This window comes from Anolis sagrei, chromosome X (genome assembly GCF_037176765.1).
Source record: "Anolis sagrei isolate rAnoSag1 chromosome X, rAnoSag1.mat, whole genome shotgun sequence".
NCBI classification, from domain to species: Eukaryota; Metazoa; Chordata; class Lepidosauria; order Squamata; family Dactyloidae; genus Anolis; species Anolis sagrei.
In genome coordinates, this window is record NC_090034.1 from 76898955 (window position 1) to 76923533 (window position 24579).

The 24579-nt window shown below is 42.2% G+C and overlaps 1 protein-coding gene across 1 annotated transcript in view; it reads right to left on the bottom strand.

Annotated features, from left to right (window-relative positions):
• Window positions 1-3365: 3365 nt before the first annotated feature.
• Window positions 3366-24579, bottom strand: part of NCMAP (non-compact myelin associated protein) — a 55349-nt gene continuing 34135 nt past the window's right edge. The window contains exons 2-4 of the mRNA XM_060785721.2: window positions 10939-11038; window positions 9213-9297; window positions 3366-4269 (exon numbers count right to left, since the gene is read on the bottom strand). Of these exons, the coding sequence (XP_060641704.2) occupies window positions 4122-4269; window positions 9213-9297; window positions 10939-11023 (318 nt within the window). The 5' untranslated portion in view covers window positions 11024-11038 and the 3' untranslated portion in view covers window positions 3366-4121. The remainder of the gene's footprint in view (window positions 4270-9212; window positions 9298-10938; window positions 11039-24579) is intronic.

Below are 24579 nucleotides of genomic sequence, written 5' to 3' on the forward strand. Positions count from 1 at the left end.
ATGATGGAATTGAACCAAACTTGGCACACAGAACTCATCTGACCAATGGAAAATACTAGAAGGATTTAGTGAGCATTGACCTTGAGTTTTGGAGTTGTAGTTCCCCTACATCGAGAGAGCACTGTGGACTCAAAACAATGATGGAACTGGACCAAACTTTGCACAAATACTCAATATGCCCAAATGTGAACACTGGTGGAGTTTGGGGGAAATAGACTTTGGCATTTGGGAGTTGTAGTTGCTGGGATTCATAGTTCACCTACAATCAAAGAGCATTCTGAATCCCACCAATGACAGAATTGGGCCAAATTTCCCACACAGAACCCCCACGACCAAGAGAAAATACTGTGTTTTCTGATGGTCTTTGGCGACCCCTCTGACACCCTCTCGAGACCCCTCCAGGGGTCCTGACCCCTAGGTTGAGAAACACTGATGTAGAGATTGTCTGGTTTGCCTACTCTGGAACATGCAACATATAATTGTATTCTTATGGGTCCCTTTCAAATCTGTGATACTATATCTATTTGTGTGTGAATCATATCTATCTATCTATATCTATGGCTCTTTGTCAGGAGAACTTTGATTACGTTTTCTTGCCCTGGTAAAGGGAGTTGGACTGGATGACCTTCAGTATTTTTTGTTGGTCATGGGGGTTCTGTGTGTGTGTGTGAATCATATCTATCTATCTATCTATCTATCTATCTATATCTATAACTGAATGGCTCTTTGTCAGGAGGGCTTTGGTTATGTTTTCTTGCCCTGGTGAAGGGAGTTGGACTGGATGGCCTTAAGGCAGCATTTCTCAACTTGGGGGTCGGGACCCCTGCGGAGGTCATAAAGGGGTGTCAGAGGGGTCACCAAAACCATCATAAAACACAGTATTTTCTGTTGGTCATGGGGCTTCTGTATGAAAAGTTTGGTTCAATTCTATCGTTGGTGGGGTTCAGAATGCTCTTTTGATTGTAGGTGAACTATAAAACCCAGCAACTACAACTCCCAAACGTCAAGGTCTATTTCCCCCAAACTCCATCTGTGTTCATATTGGAGCATATGGAGTATTCGTGCCAAGTTTTGTCCAGATCCATCATTATTTGAGTCCACAGTGCTCTCTGGGTGTAGGTAAACTATAACTCCAAAACTCAAGGTCAATGTCCACCAAACCCTTCTACTGTTTTCTGTTGGTCTTGGAAGTCATGTGTGCCAAGTTTGGTTTAATTCCATCATAAGTGCAGCTCAGAATGCTCTTTGATTGTAGGTGAACTATAAATCCCAGCAACTACAACTCCCAAATGACAAAATCAATTTTTTGAGTGAAGGACATACATTGGGTTGTTAGGTGTCTTGTGTCCAAATTTGGTGTCAATTCATCCAGTGGTTTCTGAGTTATGTTAATCCCACAAATGAACATTACATTTTTATTTATATAGACTAGCCATCCCCTGCCACGTGTTGCTGTGGCCCAGTCTGTGTATATGTGTTTTATGTGTGTGTGTGTATTTGTGTATATGTGTATATATGTGCACATACACTGTAATGTATTTTTTTATTTTTTGGCTTTTAAAGTCTCTTCCGCTTTGATTTTCAGTGTTTTTTATGAGTGATGGTCACTCATTGGCTTGATGAGTGTATTGTGTCCAAATTTGGTGTCAATTAGCCCAGTGGTTTTTGAGTTATGTTAATCCCACAATCTAACATTACATTTTTATTTATATAGATTTCAACGTTTTACCATCAATCCTACTAAGATGGGAGACATTTACAAATTCTTTCAGATGCAGTGTATTTGTTCCAACAGTTAGACATGGTTGAAATAACAGAGTTCTGATGTATTGTCTATTACAAGGGCATTATAGTTTCCAATTTGTAGATTCAACACTGGAGCACTGGATACTTTTACACTCTCATCCTCGTCCAAATCCCTCTCTAATCTGTTCTGAAGGTTACCAAGTTTTGTATGCTAGTGTGTTCCACTAGGAGTAATTTGGTCAAATCCTGCAATGACCTGCTCTAACCCTAAAAAATGCCATTAGATTGGATTTAGGAGCTTGTTGTTCCTAAATGTGGGGCCGGGGTTAGCACAGAAGGTTAAACTGCCAGCTAAAGATAATCTTGCCAACTGGATGGTTGGCAGTTCAAAGCCGCAGGTCGGGCGAGCTCCAGCTGTCAGCCCTAGCGTCTGCTTTCCTAGCAGTTCAAAAACAGCAATGTGAGTAGATAAATAGGTACTGCTTTGGTGGGGAGGTAAAAGGTGCCCCTGAAGACATGCTGACAATTTGATCAGGAAGGCGTCCATGGACAACAGGCTCCTCGGCATGGAAAATGGAACCAAAGCACCTCCCCATGGCTGAGTCGAGCATAGCCTCCAGATGCCGGAGATGAATAAAAGAGGGAAGCCTTGCCTCTGTCTATGTATTGTCTGTCTTTGTTGTATCACAACATTGAATATTTGCCATATATGTATTCTGTAATCTGCTAAGAGTCCCCTCGGGGAGATAGAGCAGAATATAAATAAAGTAAAATCTATCTATATATAAATGCTCTGTGCGTAATGAGTTCCTTAAAAACAAAAGAACCAATGAACGAAATCACACCAAATTTAGCAACAAAATGTCTCACAACACAAGGAGTGATCATCACTCAAAAAATTATGATTTTGTCATTTGGGAGTTGTAGTTGCTGGGATTTTATAGTTCACCTACAATCAAAGAGCATTCTGAACTCGATCAACGATGGAGTTGAACCAAACTTGGCACACAGAACTCCCATGACCAACAGAAAATACTGGAAGGGTTTGGTGGGCATTGACCTTGAGTTGGGAGTTGTAGTTCACCTACATCCAGAGAGCACTGTGGGATCAAACCATGATGGATCTGGACGAAACTTGGCACAAGCACTCAATACGCCCAAATATGAACACAGATGGAGTTTGGGGGAAATAGACCTTGACATTTGGGAGTTGTAGTCACTGGGATTCACAGTTCACCTACAATCAAGGGCATTCTGAACCCCACAAACAACAGAATCGGGGCAAACTTCCCACACAGAACCCCCATGACCAACAGAAAATACTCAAGGCCATCCAATCCAACCCCCTTCATCAGAGCAAGAAAATGTAAACAAAGTCCTCCTGACAAAGAGCCATCCAGCCATAGATATAGATAGATGGATAGATAGATGGATAGATAGATATGATTCACACACACACACACACAGATCATAGTATCATAGATTTGAAAGGGACCCTTAAAGAAGGACAATAATATGTTGCATGTTCCAGGGTGGGCAAACCAGACACTCTCCACATCAACACTGACAAAGAAGCAGCAAGAAATACGGTTTACCCACAAGCATAAAGAAATTACATATTTTAGAAACCAACACTTTCTCATTACTTTATTTTCCAGATCAACAGACTGGGCCACAGCAACGCGTGGCAGGGGACAGCTAGTATTATTATATTATTGTTGAACTTCCAGGTGTATACATGTGTGCGCATGCTGTTTTGGAATTTTGTTTTCTATTGTATTCTACTTTTGCTCATTTATGACGGAAATATAATCGCAAGGCACTGATTGACAGCATGAAACTTTTTCTTTAAATAAATAGAAGCAGGTGTATGCAAAGTTGGAGGATGCTTTGGGATAGGAGTTGCTTTTTTCTGAGCATATAGGGCAAGATGTACACAATGGGGGACTAACTCAAACACAGGTGGAAAGGGATTTCACACATCTCTACAGAGTCTCCAACCAGCAACGTCTACTCTCATCCACAAGACTGTGGGAATGTGAGAGGCACATCTACAACTTAGAAGAACTACATTCTTGATCCAGCAACAGAGGTAGCCTTGCTGTTAGTTGCCCTTCAATATCTGCAGGTAAGGAAACAAAACCAAAAAAGAGCACCGTTTCACACCCAAGTTCCACCATGGCATTCCCTTAGTTATACTGAGAAGCAGATTCTTTCCTCTTCCAAAAGAAAAAAGAGGCACGGTCAGCTGGCCACAAAACGTGGACCATTGGTAATGTCTACGTTGTTCATACTTCCTTTCTGATGCCAATTCCACGGTCTTACTAAGAGCAGCAATGTTGTTCTTGGTTGCCAGTCTCTAAGGCCCTGATGCTTCACGGTCTTCTATTTGGCATGTGGATGTCCACGGGGACAAATGTCACTGTTGGGTTGCGGGCAGGACTATTGCTGCTCGGTGTCAAAGTGGGGTGGATTGTGGCTTTGGTGTTCTTCGGTTCCAGCTCTCGCTTTGTCCTCATCCGTCTACAAAGAGCGAAGAAAGCACTGCATTAGTCAAGACCTGGTAAACTTGAACTCTTTGTCCTGGAATAGTATTAGTCCTCATCATGAGTCAGAATCATGCAACTGCTGATCTGAAGGTTGGCAGTTCAAATCCGCGGGACGGGGTGAGCCCCCACTGTTAGGCCAGCTCCTGCCAACCTAGCAGTTCAAACACATGCAAATGTGAGTAGGTAATAAATAAATAATAATAAACCTTTATTTATACCCCGCTACCATCTCCCGAAGGACTCGGTGCGGCTTACAAGAGGCTGAGCCCAAATACATCAGTAAAACACAACAACAACAGTACAATAATAAAAAAACTCATAAACAAAGCAAAAAACATAAACCATAACACGGTGGCGCATTAAAACCTGTGGCAGGACCAAATGTAGTACTTAAAATCTTTTAAAATGTTGGGCATGATCAGGTGAAATAGGATAGACATTTTAGGGATAGGTGGGGCGTGCAGGCAATTCTAGATCTCTAGTAAAGTGCATTTGGGACATATTCCTTGGAGTTTCCTTATTCTGGGAAGGCACACTGGAACAACCACGTTTTCAAGCTCCTTCTAAAGACTGGCAGCATTGGGGCATGCCTGATGTCCTTGGGGAGTGAGTTCCAGAGTCGAGGGGCCACCACCGAGAAGGCCCTGTCCCTCGTCCCCACCAATCGCGCTTGCGATGCAGGTGGGATCGCAAGCAGGGCCTCTCCAGATGACTGAAGAGATCGTGTGAGTTCGTATACAGAGATGAGGTCACGCAGGTAGGCAGGTCCCAAACCATTCAGGGCTTTTTAGGTAAGTACCTGCACCTTGAATTGGGACTGGAAAATGAATGGCAGCCAATGGAGCTCCTTAAACAGGAGGGTTGACCTCTCTCTGTAAGGAGCGCCAGTTACTGCTTCAGCGAGAAAGACATAAAACACTCCAAGCAGTCATGTCGGTCACATGACCAGGAGGTGACAACGCAGGCTCCTTGGCTTGGAAATGGAGAACAGTACCTCCCCCAGAGCCAGAGATGAGCACTGTAATAAGAAATACAAGGTGTAGATTTGATAAATGTTAATTTAATATGATGTGTGGGAATGAATGGAAGAATGGAAGGATGTGTGGTTGGAGTTAATAATTTTGGAAACACCAGTATAATATTAAGGCCTGCAATGACTAACTACCTGCTTGCTGGACTTACTAATGAGAAACCCTGATAAGAACCGGGACAGTGATATAGGAAATGTTTGCAACCTTCCTTATGTTAAGAAGGAAGTCAACACAAGCCTTATGTTTGTCAACACCAATCAAGAAGATCAACATCTAGCCAGGAAACTGAGATGGATCCAGGATGGAAGACGTCTATCATTAATTTACAACTTTGGGACTACATCAACAGAATATTCCTATTAAAGACTCCGTCTAATAATGATCAAATTGTGACCAACCTGAGGAGTCTGGTTCACCCGTTATGCTCTGCTCCATGGGAAAGAGAGAGATGGTGTACTTATGGATAGTGGCCAGGCCTGTAGCGAGGGGGGGGGGGTTAGGGGTTCAACCCCCCCCCCCAAAATGTTTCAGATTTTTTTAAAAAAGCTGGTTTACTCATGAATTTTTACTGGTTAACCAAATCCTCATGCTAAGTCTATGAGATGCAAAAAATTAAGAGTCCCTCCAGTACTGCAAGCACTATCTCAAGCAAATATTGACAATTTATTCACACTGTCATTACTTGCAGCAATAGCCGATGTAGTGAAGCAACCAAGTTGGGTGCGTGTGTGTTGAATGCTGTCATTAAGGAGGCCAGACTTGGTGGAGGTGGTTGACAGGGGCGGAGCTGCAGGCTATGGAAGGATGCTCTGCCCCCTGCTGTGCTCTTTGCGGGGATTGTGACACAGCTGGCTTAGTGCCAGCTGCATTAAGATCACTCTGACCAAAAAGGTCATGAGTTCGAAGCCAGCCCGGGTTGGAGTGGGTTTCCAACCAATTGTGTGTAGCCTGTTGTCGACCTTTGCAACCCGAGAGACAGTTGCATCTGTCAAGTAGGAAAATAAGGTACCACCTTAAAGTGTGGGGAGGCTAAATTAACTGATTTATGAGGCCATAAAGAAGACTCCGCAAAGCATTCCAGCGGGGAAGCGTGTGGGGAATGCGGAGGTGCTTCATTAGCGTCGCAGATGGACGATGAAAACAACAGCTCCCCTGGCGGCCAAAAAAGTTAAATAGCCTCTGTGTATGTCTGTATATGTTTGTATGTCAAAAATTGGCTTTGAATGTTTGCCATCTATGTGTACACTGTAATCCGCCCTAAGTCCCCTGCGGGGTGAGAAGGGCGGAATATAAAAGCTGTAAATAAATAAATAAAATAAATAGGAGGCAGGTTTCAACCCCCCCCCACAAAATTTTCAACCCCCCCCAAAAAAAATTCAACCCCTCCCAAAAAATTTTTCTGGCTACGATCCTGATAGTGGCAGATTTGCATGGGAGCAGTCTGGTCACTTTGGGGCTTCTTTCTCAAGGGAAGAGGAAGAAGTGTGCTTTTGGAGTCTTAGATTTTGTGCAGGGAGTCAGGTTCTGCTGTATGGAAAACAGAGATCTGGCCCCTGGCATTGTTCTTAGGGAAAGGATGCATTTTGGTGTTTTGAAGTTACAAAGTTATAGAAGTTTTGGAACTATGCATTGGCAGGCTGCAGGAAATCAGGGTCTGGCCTAACAGGTGTTTCTCCAAGGAGGGAGAAAATGATATGGTAATATTTTGGATGCATGTGGATGAATGCGTGTACATGTGTGTAAATGTTGAGTGAAAATGTAATTCCCCTTTGTGTGTTTGTTAACCAATGTAATTGTGAATCCAATGTAGTTGCATAGAATCTGTATGTCTGTATGTCCAATGTCATTCTTTGTCTGAATGTTTTTCTGTAATCTGATATACCCCCTCACCATGGAAATTGCAATAAAAAGAACCTATGCTTCAAAGTTATTGAAAAGTCATTCATGACAGCACCACCTCCAAAGCCTTCAATTGAGTATCTCATTGTATTTTAACAAGGCATTGAATGTTTGCCAGTATCTGTTTACACTAGGCTTGGTTGATCAAGAAAAAAATTGGTTCTAAACTCGTTTGGTTTCTAGGGGGCGCCAGTGCTTCTAATCTGATTGGATTTCCAAAATTTCCATTTTCAAAATTTTGATATTTACGAAATTTCGTTAATATACGAATTGATTCGTTAATGGTGGACGCGATTGCGCAATGCACAAAAAAAACCTCCAAACGGGACAGGGGGAACTTCTGAAGCTTCCCTCTCCCTCTGTTGTTGACTGTTGGTGTTATAAAAGTAACAACAACTATATATATTATATTATATTATAAAAAAACTGTCTCAAGCCCATCCAAAAACAATCTGAAGTAAGAATGGTCAGCACTTACAGGAATCCAGACTTTAAAATGCTTTAAAACAGCTTGTCTTAACCCAGCTAATTGTCTTCCTGGCCAGCAGCTTAAAACTATTATTCCTATATTATATTATATTATATTATTATATTATTATATTATATTATTGTATATTATATTATATTACATTATATTATATTATAATATAATATATTATAATATATTATAATATATTATAATATAATATATATAATATAATGTAATGTAATGTAATGTAATGTAATATATTATATTATATTATATATTATATTATATTATATTATATTATATTATATTATATTATATTATATCCATCAAAAACAATTCGGAGTAAGAATGGTCAGCACTTACAGGAATCCAGTCTTTAAAACGGCTTGTCTTAACCCAGCTAATTGTCTTCCTGGCCAGCAGCTTAAAACTATTATTACTATATATTATATATTATATATTATATTATATTATTATAATATTATTATATTATATATATTATATTATATTATATTTTATATTATATTATATTATATTATATTATATTATATTATATTATATTATAATATATATAATATAATACAATACAATATAATATAATGTAATATAATATAATATACAATAATATAATATAATAATAATATTATTATAATATAATATAATATAGTAATAATAGTTTTAAGCTGCTGGGCCAGGAAGACAATTAGCTGGGTTAAGACAAGCATGAGGAAAGAGGAGGGAAGCAGCAGAGCAAAGGTGGCTGGCAGGAGGGGAGAGAGAGAGAAAATTCATCGGCTTGAGCTGAGGCCAGGGACCAGAAGTGGGGTAAATGCGCCGCTTGCTACCGGGGAGGGAAGAGAAACTGCGAGATTGTAAAACTTGCACCAGACATACGAAAATAATTACAAAAATTGGAAAAATTGTTTCGATTCTTAATTACTCCTCACACTATTCCTGCATGGCTCGATATTGGATCGTAAGCTAATTTAAATACGAATGCATAACGAGTTTAGAAACTAACGAACACGATCAACCAAACCTAGTTTACACTGTAATCCACTCTGAGTCCCCACAGGGAGAAAGGCGGAATATAAATAAAGTGTTGCTGCTGCTGCTGCTGTTATTGTTGTTGTTATTATTATTATTATTATTATTATTATTATTATTATTATTATTATATAAGCTTTGTATAGCACAGGGAAGGGTGAAAACTCCTGTGGTGCTTCCTTTGCTGTCTGTACTTCGGTTCAGAAGATTTCACCTCACTTTCCATCCCTGTGAGAATTGGATTTTGAAAAAACGGGCTTTTTGTGAAAATAGGGATTGGTGCTAAAGCTTCAGCAGAAACCACTTTCCCCCATTATAATAACTCTTCCAGGAGCTCAAAGGATGTGAAAACAGTAGTGGAATGATCCAAAGAGATCATAAATAAACACCCACGGAATACGCACGTGATCTGCTGCTTGTGCTCCTGAAGAATTAAAGGAACTTGAGCACAAAGCCAAGTCACTGACTCACCTATTATACATTTTCAGCAAGAGGAGAACCACAGTGAATATAACAATTATGCCAACCACAATGGCCGCCACAATCGCGCCAGAACCTAATGTGAGGAAGGAAAGAAAACAAATCAGCAGCATTGAAGGGCACGTGTTCATGGAGCCTGGGACCAAACAGATTTGGAATCCCAGCATGTGATAAACAATTCTTCAAGGAAACCTAAAATGTTCGTTTAGGTCCTCTTGAGGGCACAAGGAGTGTAATCAGTAGATGAAAGGCAATTATTTTGTCTGTTTTTGCCATTCTGAAACATTCAGAACTGAAGAACCTTCCAAAAACGTCAGCATTATCTTTTTCTTTTCCCCCAATATATACACACACACACAAATGATACAAATCACAATAAATCAGCTAAACAATGAATCATGTATTTGTATACATGTAATCTCTACGTGTACCCACCACCCATGGGATATATACAAGGGTTATCCGGAAAGTAAGGTTGCAAGGCTCTCACGGGAAATTTTCTGCCGTGTAGCGGGAAGCCAGCAGAAGCGGACGAGCAATGCCAGTCATCGGTAGCTCATCAACTGGCGTTGTGATGAAGTTTAGAGATGAGCGTCCTCATTCCAATTCCAAGTGCAAAGTTTACGCTGTATTACGCTCCCTAAATGCTAAGGCCATGAACACCACTGCAGTTCACAGCGAAATCATTTCAGTTTGTGGAAGGGAATGTCAAGATAGCATGTCAAGATAGCATGTGACAAAATTGTTATGGAATATATTGTGAGACCACAAAGAAACTTCGCGGAGCCATCCAAAACAAACATAATGAAATGCTGATGGTGGGAGTCTGTCTCCATGACAGTGCGTGACTGCACACCACTCATGCAAGACAACACTTTTACGATGACAATGAGGTACAAATCGAAGTGACAAACGGGCTGAAAAAGGCGGAGGGAAACTTCTATGACACAGACATCAAAAACTCGTCCCACTGATGCTAAACTGTATTGAGTTGCTATAAGTTTTTCAAGCTGTATAGTCATGTTCTTCTAGCACAGTGGTTCTCAACCTGGGGTCCCTAGATGTTTTTGGCCTACAACTTCCAGAAATCCCAGCCAGTTTACCAGCTGTTAGGATTTCTGGGAGATGAAGGCTAAAAACATCTGGGGACCCCAGGTTGAGAATCACTGTAATCTGGAACATGGCCATACAGCCCAAAAAACTTACAGCAACCCAGTGATTCCGGCCATGAAAGCCTTCGACAACCCAAAATGTATTGAACTGAATGGTGATTATGTGGAAAAAATAATATAATCCCTATGCTATAATCCATGTAAGTTTTATTAAAATAGGTTCATTCTTTGTATTTTTAAAAAATCTCATAACTTTACTTTCCAGATGACCCTCATATATTCATCCTTGATCTTCATTATTGACCTCTTTTCCAAAATGCTAGTGTAGGTTGATTTGGTTTTATTCCTTTTTCTTTTATACATAGATTTATTATAGATTCTAAGAATTCGATCCATATTACCTCAAAATCATTTCTTTTCGTTAATCCGTTTTTACATTTTATTTCACAAGTCAGTTTATCATTGATTGAGATGTCCCACACCTCTTCGTACCAATAATCAATTTCGTAATGATTATTTTCTTTCCAGTTTTTGGTTATAACTAATCTTAAAGGAGTAACAAAAACGACTATGAATTCTTTCTTTTCCCATTATGTTTATCTTACTCTGATAAAGAACTTGTTCCTGAGACTTGGTGGTCACATTTGTCAGAGATAGGGAATCCTCAGCAGCCGGTGCAGCCGTCGTCATCTTGATTCCAGGCAACTAGATCAAAATAAACATTTTATCTGAGAGCCATGCATAGTACCAACAAGAGGGACAAAACAAGAGCATATAATCTGCATACCAAATATATACTAGTAGTGGAGTGCGTATTAACGTTTTGGTTTGCACAGACATTTTTAGTCCTGTCCAAACAACGGTATCGCCAATGATGACAATAACGTACACAGCATATAAAACCATCAGAGGCTGCACCCTTTTCTACTACCACCTCAATTTGTTTGTGCCGACCAGATCCATGAAATTTACTCATCCTACATAACATCTGTTGTATCCCAGAGCAGGAACATCTCTGTACTTAACCACCACACCAGTCCAATAAAATCAGCAAGCCCCTGGTGACACGATCACTTAAACCCTTGTGCTAGTGTTAGAGACCCTGAATTGGGTCTTCTTAGTTCCACATCACAGGAACACGTAAGGAAGGAGGCAGTCCCAAAAAAAGATTTTAAAAAAGGTTTATTTTAGTTTCTTCATGAAGAAGACGGACAGCCTGGCAGCATACGCAGATGCTACCCTTCAAGTGACTGCTGCGCCCCTCCTCTGTTTCTGCTGACTTTTCTACTCAAGTAATAGGTCATGGAAAGTACTCTCTTTCCAGCCACTCTCCCTTGACCTTTTGATGGAAAGTGCCTTCTTGTACCTGCAGACTCTGCGCTTAACCACAACCTTTGGCTTAACCACAACACAACTACTTCCTATGTAGGCTTGAACTTTGTATGACCTCTACATGTCACATCTTGTTTCTTAAAAACATTTTCTTCCATGTTGCTCCTTTTCTACAGAGAAAGGGTATATTTCTCTTTTGCTGTTAATTTCATTCAAAGCCCCTTCCTTGTTGTTGTTCATTCGTTTAGTCGTCTCCGACTCTTCGTGACCTCATGGACCAGCCCATGCCAGAGCTCCCTGTCGGCCGTCACCACCCCCAGCTCCTTCAAGGTCAGTCCAGTCACTTCAAGGATGCCATCCATTCATCTTGCCCTTGGTCGGCCCCTCTTCCTTTTGCCTTCCACTTTCCCCAGCATAATTGTCTTCTTTAGGCTTTGCTGTCTCCTCATGATGTGGCCAAAGTACTTCAACTCTGTCTCTAGTATCCTTCCCTCCAGTGAACAGCCGGGCTTTATTTCCTAGAGGATGGACTGGTTGGATCTTCTCGCAGTCCAAGGCACTCTCAGCACTTTCCTCCAACACCACAGCTCAAAAGCATCGATCTTCCTTCGCTCAGCCTTCCCTAAGGTCCAGCTCTCACATCCGTAGGTGACTACAGGGAATACCATGGCTTTGACTATTTCACTCAAAGACCCTTTCACTAGCAGGACTGCTTACTGACAGCTCAGTGGTTCGAATTTGGGGAGATCAGGTTAAGCTCCCTCTGTCAGCTCCTGCTCCCCACGCGGGGACATGAGAGAAACCACACACAAGGATGGTAAAACATTAAACATTCGGGTGTCCCCTGGCCTACGTCCTTGCAGACGACCAATTCTCTCACACCAGAAGCGATTTGCAGGTTCTCAAGTCGCTCCTGACACGGGGGGGGGGGGGGGGGGGAGGGGAGCGGTTTATTGAAGAATATATAAAGGCAAAGCAATCAAAATGGTAAAAACATAGTCCACAGATGTGAATTAGTCCATTGACTTCAAGGTACAAAGGTAAAATACAAAATCTAAGGATGCAAAATCCATATAAAGATGAAAATCCAGAACTCCTTTAGACTTGGAAACAGGAATTTGGCCTATTTAGAACATTAAACTAGAAATTCCCTTGACAAAAGCTTGATGCAAGATGTTATTTGTGTTGCCCCAGAGTAATCTAAAATCTTTTCCGGTTTCATATAAAGCTTTTCCTGTCTCATAAACCATCAAGAAATCATTCATTTTACCTTTACAACCAGATAGCGACCTCTTTTCTAATAAGCTCAATGATCTTTGTGAAATCGCCTTAAGTTTATATAAGTTTTGTCTTCTATCTCCCAGCTTGTTAACCTCTGCACCTGACAATTCATCCTCAGAAGACAGTTCCCAAGAGAAAGGCTGTCCTGGGCTCTCTTCAGGGATTTGACTTTCAGACTCTACAGGAGAAACACAACACTCATTTTCAAGACTTGAAACCTCAGGCCTTTCAGCTTAGATACACTGGAATCCTCGCATTACGTCTTTGGCCTTTCGGCAAGGCCAGGATTTGAAATCTCAGGCCCAGTAAAATCATCATCTCCAGTGACATCAGACACAATCATTGGCTGAACTACAACAGCAATCTGTATTGGTGGGAGATGCGTGAGCTCCCAGATGTTGGATCTGGACCAAACTTGGTACGCACACCCAACATGGCCAACTTTGAATACTGGCAGGGTTTGGAGGGAATTGACCTTGGATGCTGGAAGTTATAATTCCACATCTAGATTGGTGAACCTAACCAATGATGGATCTAGAACAAACTTGGCACATATGCCCATCATGGCCAACTTTAACTACTAGTATGGTTTGGGAACAATGACAGATAAAGATGAGAGTTGTAACTCACCCAAATTCTCATGCATTTTCTAATCAGAGCATTCATTAAAAATGTCAAAGAATGACAATCTATATAAATAAAAATGTAATCTTCATTTGTGGGATTAACAGAACTCAGAAACCACTGGACGAATTGACACCAAATTTGGACACAAGACACCTAACAACCCAATGTATGTCCTTCACTCAAAAAAATGATTTTGTCATTTGGGAGTTGTAGTTGCTGGGATTTATAGTTCACCTTCAATCAAAGAACATTCTGAACCCCACCAACGATGGAATTGAACCAAACTTGGCACACAGTTCTCCCATGACCAACAGAAAATACTGGAAGGGTTTGGTGGGCAGCGTCCTTTGGTTTTGGAGTTGTAGTTCACCTACATTCAGAGATCACTGTGGACTCAAACAATGATGGATCTGGACCAAACTCTACATGAATACTCAATATGCCCAAATGTGAATACTGGTGGAGTTTGGGGGAAATAGAATCTTGACATTTGGGAGTTATAGTTGCTGGGATTTATAGTTCACCTACAATCACAGAGCATTCTGAACCCCACCAACGATAGAACTGGGCCAAACCTCCCACACAGAACCCCCATGTGGGCCACAGCAACGTATCGCAGGGGATGGCTAGTCTATATAAATAAAAATGTAATGTTCATTTGTGGGATTAACATAACTCAAAAATCACTGGACAAATTGACAGCAAATTTGGACACAAGACACCTACTAACCCAAGGAGTGACCATCACTAAAAAAAAATATGATTTTGTCATTTGGGAGTTGTCGTTGCTGGGATTTATAGTTAATCTATAATCAAAGAGCATTCTGAACTCCACCAATGATGTAACGGAACCAAACGTAGCACACAAGACTCCCGTGAACAACAGAAAACACTAGAAGGGTTTGGTGGGCATTGACCTTGAGTTTTTGAGTTGTAGTTCACCTACATCCAGAGAGTGCTGTGGACCCAAACAATGATGGATCTGGATCAAATTTGGCACAAATATTCCATATGCCCCAAAATGAACACAGATGAAGTTTGGGGAAAATAGACCTTGACATTTGGGAGTTGTAGTTGCTGGGATTTATAGTTCACCTACAATCAAAGAACATTCTGAACCCTACCAATGACAGAATTGGGGCAAACTTCCCATACAGAACCCCTGTGACCAACAGAAAATACTTAAGGACATCCATCCAACTCCCTTCACCAGCACAAGAAAATGTAATCAAAGCCCTTCTGACAAAGAGCCATCCAGCCATAGATATAGATAGATACATATGATTCACACACACACAGATATAGTATCATAGATTTGAAAGGGACGCCTAAAGAAGGACAATTATATGATGCATGTTCCAGCGTAGGCAAACTAGACAACCTCTATATCAGTGGTTCTCAACTTACCTAATGCCGCAACCCCTTACTGCAGTTCCTCATGTTGTGGTGACCCCCAGCCATTAAATTATTTTCATTGCTACTTCATAATTGTAATTTTGCTACTGTTATGAATCGTTATGTAAATATCTGATATGCAGGATGTATTCTTATTGGAGTGTTATGGGAGGATTGATTTTGTCATTTGGGAGTTGTAGTTGCTGGGATTTATAGTTCACCTACACTCAAAGAGCATTCTGAACTATACCAACGATGGAATTGGACCAAACTTGGCACACAGAACTCCCATGACCAACAGAAAATACTGGAAGGGTTTGGTGGGCATTGACCTTGAGTTTGGGAGTTGTAGTTTGCCTACACCCAGAGAGCACTGTGGATTCAAATAATGATGGATCTGGATAAACTTGGCACGAATATTCAATATGGCCAAATGTGAACACTGGTGAAGTTCGAGGAAAATAGACCTTGACATTTGGGAGTTGTAGTTGCTGGGATTTATAGTTCACCTACAACCAAAGAGCATTCAGAAGCCCACCAATGATAGAATTAGGCCAGAAACAGACAATGACCAAGAGAAATTACTGTCTTTGGTGACCCCTCTGATACCCCCTCGCGACCCCTCCAGGGGTCCCGACCCCCAGGTTGAGAACTACTGCTCTACATCAACACTGACAAAGAAACAACAAGAAATACTGTGTAATCACAAGCATAAAGAAATTACATATATTAGAAACCAACACTTTCTCATTACTTTATTTTCTAGATCACCAGACTGGGCCACAGCAACGCATGGCAGGGGACAGCTAGTGTCTTATAAATAGAATTACAAAAGACCTAACACGAGGATTCCTGTATACCTAAGCTAGTATACAGACATGGGCAAACTTTGGCCCTCCGAGTCTTTTGGACTTCAACTCCCACAATACCAGCTGTTAGGAATTGTGGGAGTTGGAGTCCAAAACACCTGGAGGGCCAAAGTTTGCCCATGCCTGTAGTATATCCTAAAAGGCAATCATATGGTCGTAAGCTCTTTGAGAACAATCCTTGCTCAGTCTGGCCCTGGCCACAAACATAATTACTTAGAGGAAATTTATCCAATTTCAACACACACACCCCTAGCCCCACTGCGTCTGTGAAGGGGAATATGGCTCTTTTTCAAACTCTGAAAGAGTGAAAATATGAGGCACCTGTGTTACGCGCGGGGAGAAAATTATTGGATCGAAAGTGTCTGTTGGCTCTCAATGAATTGAGCACAGTAGCTGCCAGTAACCTTAATTCTGGCTCTGTGATGAAAAGTCTATAAATGGAAGCTCAATGAAACAAAACATAACAAAAAAATGAGAAAATCCAGATAATTACAGGCAGCCCACGAGAATGTTGGCTTCTTTGTGAGGTTTGCCCCCGATTTCCAAGGCTCTGAATTAACAAGTTTGTTTGTGTCGAGCCAGCCCCACTCTTTCTAGCGAAAATGGAGAGAAGACAAAAAAAGTAAGAAAATAACACAAGCCCTGAGTCCATAACTAGGTCATTCTCCTCTAGGTGAATGGCGCCTTTGTGTATCCAAGGCTGAGTTACTCTTGTAACATGATAATCTACTTTGGTCAACATTTCCCCCTCCCCCCTTCCTTTGAAATATTTAGAACCTCACTTTTTTTTCTGGTTCACCATTCCTATCATACATTATTTTTATAGTGAGCCGTGGTCCTTCCACTTTGCCCCATCAGCACCATTTCTGTTGTTGCTGCCACTGAAATATCGGACTGTGGTGTCATTGACCTTTTATGGAAAATATTGGTTGAGATATTCAACTGCCATGCTTTGGGAGACAATGATCGGGCATTTTGGCCGAAGTGACATTCAGACCAGCGGAGTTAATAACACTTTATTTATTTATGGGGGGGGGGGGCTGTTTTTGAATTCTGGGAGTTGTAGTTCACAAACACTCAGAGAGTACTCTATACCGAACTGGTGATGGAACTAGTAGAATTGCCGCACATACCGAACATGCCAAATTTTGAATACTGGCGGGGTTTCGAGGGGACTGACCTCAGAGGTTGGGAGTTATAGTTCACCCACTTTGACAGAGCAATGTGCACCCAACTGATGGATCTGGACCAAACTTGGCACAAATACCCAATATGACAAACTTTAAATACTGGTGGGGTTTGGGGGGGGGGGGGAATCACCCAACATGATGGTAATTATAGTTCTCCCTGCATTCCATAGTGACACACATGCGAGGCATAACTACAGTAAAAAGAACAATGTAAAACGATGTTTAACGATACTGTCTCAGTCTTCAACTGACTGACCCTCACCGTTCAAAAGTCTGGCCTTATATAGGGCTTTCTGGCTTTTGCACACGGCACTAATACTACGTCATCAAACTTTCTAGAATATTCTAGAATCTTCCATAGTGTAAGTCGCAACATGCATTTTTTCAACCATACGTGATCACGTGATTGCTTATATCATAAAAACTAGAGCCAATATACATTTTTAAATGTCATTTTCGTTTTCAGCACCCCAAAATCATAAAAGAACAGCTATTTTCAGGCCCGCAACTTTCTAGAATCTTCCATAGTGTAAGTCGCAACATGCATTTTTTCAACCATACGTGATCACGTGATTGCTTATATCATAAAAACTAGAGACAATATACATTTTTAAATCTCATTTTCATTTTCAGCACCCCAAAATCATAAAAGAACAACTATTTTCAGGCCCACAACTTTTTCTCCGTTGAACAGTGTAATTTAATATATTGTATGTATATATATCTTGTAAGCCGCTCTGAGTCACCTTCAAGGTGAGAAGGGCGGCATATAAATGTCATAAATAAATGAATAAATAAATAATTGAATTGGTCAAGCAGTAAGTTTTGATGTATTGTCGAAGGCTTTCATATCCGGAATCACTGGGTTGTTGTGAGTTTTCCAGGCTTTCTGGCCATGTTCCAGAAACATTCTCTCCTGACATTTTGCATGCATCTATGGCAGGCATTCTCAGAGGTTGTAAGTTTTGAAATGAAAGAAACATATTTATGTTTTGCCTTTGCAGGCAACAGGATGCCGAACTAGATGAACCCATGTCCTAATCCGTCTGGTCTCTTCTTATGTCCTCTAAGTGCTTGTTGAGTTGAAATGGAAGAGGGAGCAGGATTATTTTCTGCTGCCCTGGAAACTAGCAATGGGCTCAAATTAAAAGGAGATTCCACCTAAACATTAGGAAGAACTTCCTAACTGTAAGAGCTGTTTGGCAGTGGAACTCTCTGCCTCGGAGTTTGGCGAAAGCTCCCTCTTTGGAGGCTTTGAAACAAAGTCTGGATGGGCATCTGTTGGGGCTGCTTTGATTGTGCTTATCCTGTATGGCAGAAGGGGGTTGGACTGGATGGTCCATGTGGTCTCTTCCAACTCTATGATTCTATGACTCTAAGTCTAACACATCTGAAAGGTTATAGCTGCATTAAAAGCGTGGACTCAAATCCCCTGGAGGTCCATATTTCCACGTGACGATGCCTGGATGATTAAGATAAAGTGAAGATGTGCTGTCACGCACTGGGCCTGTGAAAGAGTCTGTAGACAGGATGTGTTTTCTGAATGCCCAACAGGACGCTGGGGGTGCCTCGGCTGAGAGGCCTTTCGGATTTCCCCACACAAAGTTCTTTTAAAGTCTTAGAAAGTTCAACAAAGTTTTTATTGTTGTTTAAAACTTCAATAAATCAAACAAATGCTTCAAGGCTTTGAATCAACTGGTAGCTTGCTTAAAATTTGTCCACAAGGGACAGGCAACTTTCTTCATAAACTGTTTCTTCCTCCTACAAGGGAAATCCTTGACCCCTCCCTGGGCAATCTGGCTTAAGATCTGCTGGCGTGGGCCCCTACACCTGGTCCAATTTGCATTATGGCTGCCGCGAGTGGTCCTTACCAAGCGGAGTCCTTTAGTAGATTTCCAAGAGGAAAGAAGGCTTTCAATTCCCAGCGAAGGCTGGCTGTAGAGTTGTGGAGCTGTATTTCTCCAGCAAAGAGCTGGCTGTAGAGTTGTGGAACTAAATTCCCCAACAAAGGCTATGCTGTAGTTCTCTGTAGAGCTGTGGGACTGGATCTCCCCAGCAAAGCTGTAAAAGACGAAACTTTCTACAGGTGGAACTGATTCACATCCTGAACGAAAGGCTTCTCTGTGTGAACTGGACTAGAGGTCCCCTTTTTCCCTCCTTAACCCAGAAAAAGGGGCGGAACTAAAGAACATAATGATAATTGATGAGTCATTGGCCCTATGATTGCAAACCAAGGGAAGCCACCTTATTGCAAAATGCATGGAACTTTGGAATACATGCAAACACTCAATAGAAAGGAAAAGAAGTTGGAGCTCCTGGTACAGCCGTACCAGCACAGAAGATGATGAAGGAAGCTACCAGGATATGGGTGGCTCCCTGGCTGTGGTTTTCCCCCCCAAGAGTGGTCATTCACCTGGCTTGTGACATCTTTTAAACTATTTAGATGACAAGTTAAGCCCTTGTTATTTTTACAAGGCTTTACAAAAAACAACATTTCTATGTTTCCTGTTTGGTGCTTTGCGTTTGTTTCCATGTCAATACACTAATTCTTACTGTATTTATTGTTTAATGTAACTATTGTTTTAGGCCAGAATCCAGAGCTGTGTTTCTCTTGAATCCCGCTGTTCAGGGATTATTCGAAGTCAAATGCTTCCGGTTAATTCTCACATGGTGATATTTTACATTGTCCATGGAGAAACTGTTGCAAAGAGTCTCCTCTAGCATGTGATATTTGGCGATTATATTCATTGCAGGTTGTAGAACGGTTAGTTGAAATGCTGGGATTCCTGAAGCAATAGTGGCAAATCTACCTGACTGAAGGTAGGTTGTTCCACCAGCATCCTGTGGCAAGCATAGACTTTGAACCGTTTTGAGTCCCCCTCGGGGTGAGAAAAGCGGTATACAAATACTGTAAATAAATAAATAAATAAATAAATACTGGCTCTTCAAATGGATGTTGCTACACACACACCAACACACACACACAAGCAAGAGTGGAGGTGGAGGCTTGCCACATGGAGCCCCTTCTCTTTCCCTGCTATGCCAGTAGGGTGGTCTCCTCCTACTACTCCTCCTTTCCCTGTTGGAAGAGGAAGGGGTGGATGAGTGGCAGCAGCAGCAGCGGAGCCCCCAGGCAAGGAAGAAGGGGAGGAGGAGGAGGCAAGGAAGATGGTGGTTGAGTGAAGGACCTTCATTCTCTCCCTCCCTTCCCTTCTTTCCACCCTCTCCTACCTTCCTCCCTTTCTTTCCTTTCCTTCCTTCCTTCTTCCTTTCCTTCTTTCCCTCCTTCCCTTCCTTCCTGTCCCTCCTTCCTTCTTCCTTTCCCTCTTTTCCTTCCTCCCTCCCTTCCTTTCCTCCTTCCTCCCCTTTCTTTATTTCCTTCCCCTTAATTTCCTTCCCTCCCTCCTTTCTCCATCCCCCTCCTTCCTTCCTTCTTCCTTCATTCTCCCTTCCTTCCTTCCTTCCTTCCTTCCTTCCTACCTACCTTCCTTCCTGTCCCTCCCTTTCTTTCTCCTTCCTTCCTGTCCCTCCTTCCTTCCTTCTTCCTTTCCTTCTTTCTATGTAAGATATAATTACAATATTAAATGGGACAGTCAAGAAGTAACGAGAGAAGGAGGGAAAGGGGGAAGGAAGGAAGGAAGAAAGGAGAGAAGGAGGGAGGGAAAGAAGGAAGGAAGGAAAGAAAGAAAGGTAGAGAAGAAAGGAAGGAGAGAAGAAAATTAAAAAGTGAAAGAAAAAGAGAGGGAGGGAAGGAATGAAGGAAGGAAGGAAGGAAGGAAGGAAGGATGTAACCAAAGAGCAAAGAAAGGGAGGAGAGAAACAGATAGAGATGGAAGAAAGAAGAGAAATAGGGAAAGAAAAAGAGGAAAGGAAGGAAAGAGGGAAGGAGAGAAAGAGGGAGGGAAGGTTGGCCACAGCAAAGCGTGGCGGGTACAGCTAGTAGAATAATAGATTTGGAAGAGTCCTCATGGACAACAAGTTATACACGAGGCCACAATGTAATGCAACAGCAAAAAAAGCTTGTGGGATTTTGGCCTGCATAAATAGGAGTCTAGTGTCTAAGTCCAGGAACTCATGCTCCCCCTCTACTCTGTCCTGGTCAGACCATACCTGGAATCACACTGTGTCCAATTCTGGACACCACAATTGAAGGGAGATGTTGACTCTAGGCCGGAATGTGTCCAGAAGATGGCGACTCAAAGGAACAAGGGTCTGGAGAACAAGCCCTATGAGGAGCAGCTGAAAGAGCCGGGCATGTTTAGCCTGCAGAAGGCTGAGAGGAGACATGATGAGTGCCATGGCTCAAGGGGTGAATGGAAGTCATAGGGAGGAGGGAGGAAGCTTGTTTTCTGCTGCCCTGGAGACTAGGACGCAATGGAACAATGGCTTCAAACTACAGGAAAGGAGATTCCACCTGAACATGAGGAAGAATTTCCTCCCAGTGAGAGAGAGCTGTTCAACAGTGGAACCCTCTGCCCCGGAGTATGGTGGAGGCTCCTTCTTTGGAGGCTTTGAAACACAGGCTGGATGGCCATCTGTCAGCAGGGGGGTGGTTGAATGCAACGGGGTTGGACTGTATGGCCCAACTCTATGATGAGACCACATGGATCATCCAGTCCAACCCCCTGCCATGCCAGCCAAAGTGTTTTGGCTGATGAGATAGGATTGTTATTGTTGTGTGCTTTCAAGTTGTTTCAGACTTAGGTTGACCCTGAGTGAGGGCCGGGTAAATGACATTGGAGGGCCGTATCCGGCCCCCGGGCCTTAGTTTGAGGACCCCTGATTTAGATCATCCGGGGAGGCCCTGCTCTCGCTCCCGTCAACAGCACAAATGCGTCTGGTGGGGGACGAGAGACAGGGCCTTCTCGGCTGCGGCCCCCCGCCTATGGAACACACTCCCAAATGAGGTAAGATCCGCTCCCTTCCTCCTGGCTTTTAGAAAAAAATTAAAATCATGGTTCTGGGACCAGGCCTTCAGGCAGTAGATGTATGTAGCATTTTAGAGGGACCTTGACTGGAACGGCGATTTGACTGATGATATAAATAAAGATTATTATTATTATTGTTGTTGTTGTTGTTTTATTGTTTTAATGCTTGTTGATGTATTGTTTTAATTATGATTTATGTTTAATTGTGGTTTTACTATTGTAATTGTTTGTGTTGGCATCGTTTCGGTGCCCAATGTAAGGCATTGAATTTTGCGATTATTTATGTGTAAACTGATTTGAGTCCCCCCAGGGGTGAGAAAGGCGGTATATAAATACTGTAAGTAAATAAATTTGTATACCGCCTTTCTCAGCCAGAGGCGACTCAAGGCGGTTCACAGTCGGCAGCGATTCGATGCCATAACAAATATCAAAATACAGTTAAAACAATTACAAAAACAATTCAACATTTAAAATGTAATATAAAAGCAAAAAATCTGTAAAAACAAGATCCTTGGCATCTCCTTACTAAAATCGTTGTCCAGTTGCATCATCAATCAATTCCATATATGGAGTCCCCGGTGGCGCAGTGGGTTAAACCCCTGTGCTGGCAGGACTGAAGACCGACAGGTCACAGGTTCAAATCCAGAAGAGGCGGATGAGCTCCCTCTACCAGCTCCAGCTCCTCATGCGGGGACATGAGAGAAGCCTCCCACAAGGATGATAAAAACATCAAATCATCTGGGCCGCCCCTGGGCAATGTCCTTGCAGATGGCCAATTCTCTCACACCAGAAGCAACTTGCAATTTCTCAAGTTGCTCCTGACACAACAAAAAAAAATCCATATATTTGTTTAATTATGCTCCAGTAGAAAAAGCTTGCTCGAAGAGCCAGGTCTTAACCATTTTGCAGAATGTTAGAAGGGAGGAAGCCAATCTTATATCCTTGGGGAGGGTGTTCCATAGCCAAGGGGCCACCACTGAGAAGGCCCTGTCTCTCATCCCCACCAAATGCGAGGAAGGTGGGATCGAGAGCACGGCCTCCCCAGACGATCTTAAAGTCCTAGATCAGTGGTTCTCAACCTTCCTAATGCCATGACCCCTTAGTACAGGTCCTCATGTTGTGCTGACCCCCAACTATGATATTATTTTCGTTGCTACTTCACAACTGTAATTTTGCTATTGTTATGAATGATAATCTAAATATCTGATATGCAGGATGTATTTTCAGTCACTGGACCAAATTTGGCACAAATACCCAATGCTCCAAAATTTGAATACTGGTGAGGTTGGGGGTGATTGATTTTGTCATTTGGTAATGCTGGGATTTATAGTTCACCTAAAATCAAAGAGCCTTCTGAACTCCACCAATGATGGAATTGAATCACAGAATTCCCATGAGCAAGAGAAAATACTGAGAAGGTCTGGTGGACATTGACCTTGAGTTTTTTGGAGTTGTAGTTCACCTACATCCAGAGAAACTGTGGACCTAAGCAATGATGGCTCTGGATCAAACTTGGCACAAATACTCAATATGCCCAAATGTGAACACTGGTAGAGAAAATAGACCTTGCCATTTGGGAGTTGTAATTGTTGGGATTTATAGTTCACCCGCAATAAAGTAGCATTCTGAAACCCACCGATAGAATTGGACCAAACTTTCCACACAGAACCCCCATGACCTATGTTTTCTGATGGTCTTTGGCGACCCCTCTGACACCCCCTTGCGACCCCCATGGGGGTCCCGACCCCCAGGTTGAGAAACACTGTCCTAGATGGTTCGTAAGGAGAGATATGTTCAGATAGGTAAGCCGGAACGGAACCTTCATCCAAGTCATTAATAAAGACGTTGAAGAGAACTGGGCCCAGGACTGAACCCTCTCTATAGCACTCCACTGGTCACTTCTTCCCAGGATGAAGAGGACCCATTGGTGAGCACTCTTTGAGTTTGGTTGCTTAACCAATTACAGATCTTCCCAGTGCTCCCCCTTTATGATTCATGCTGGGCATAAAAGACTCATTTTCTCTTCCTGGATTGAAATGGAGAACCCTAATGTGGCTCCCCCCATTTACACCTCTCTTTCTGCCTCCTCTTCTCTACAACTCTGACTCTCGCTCTTGTATTTTCTGGAAGGGAGTGGATGGGGAAATGGCAAGCAGCCCTCCCTCTCTTTGGGTCTTCCAGATGTTCTCAAGAAGGATGAAGGGGCCATTTCTTTTCGCTGGGTGCTGACTTGACTCACCCTTCCATCCAGTTTGTCCGCTTGGGCAGAATTTCCAGCATGGCGAGAGAGAGGAAGGCCAGGATTTTTAATGATTATTATGATTATTAATCCAAGCACCGCACCTCTTTGCCAAAAGAAACACCAGAACGCATGGAGACCAGCCAGGACCTGGGGTGTGGGCAGGGGTTGTGAAGGATGGTTGTCACTGTTGTTGGCTGCGTCCATATCCACAAAAAGCGCACAATCGGTAGCTCTCATAAAGGGCACTGAGTTCAGCCAGCTGTGCCAATCAACTTTCTTACTAGGATTACACAGATCTGAATTGGTCCATGGGCATGTCCATCTCTTTGTCACACATGCTACCGCATCACAGCTTATAAACTCACTGTTTGCAACAGCTCAC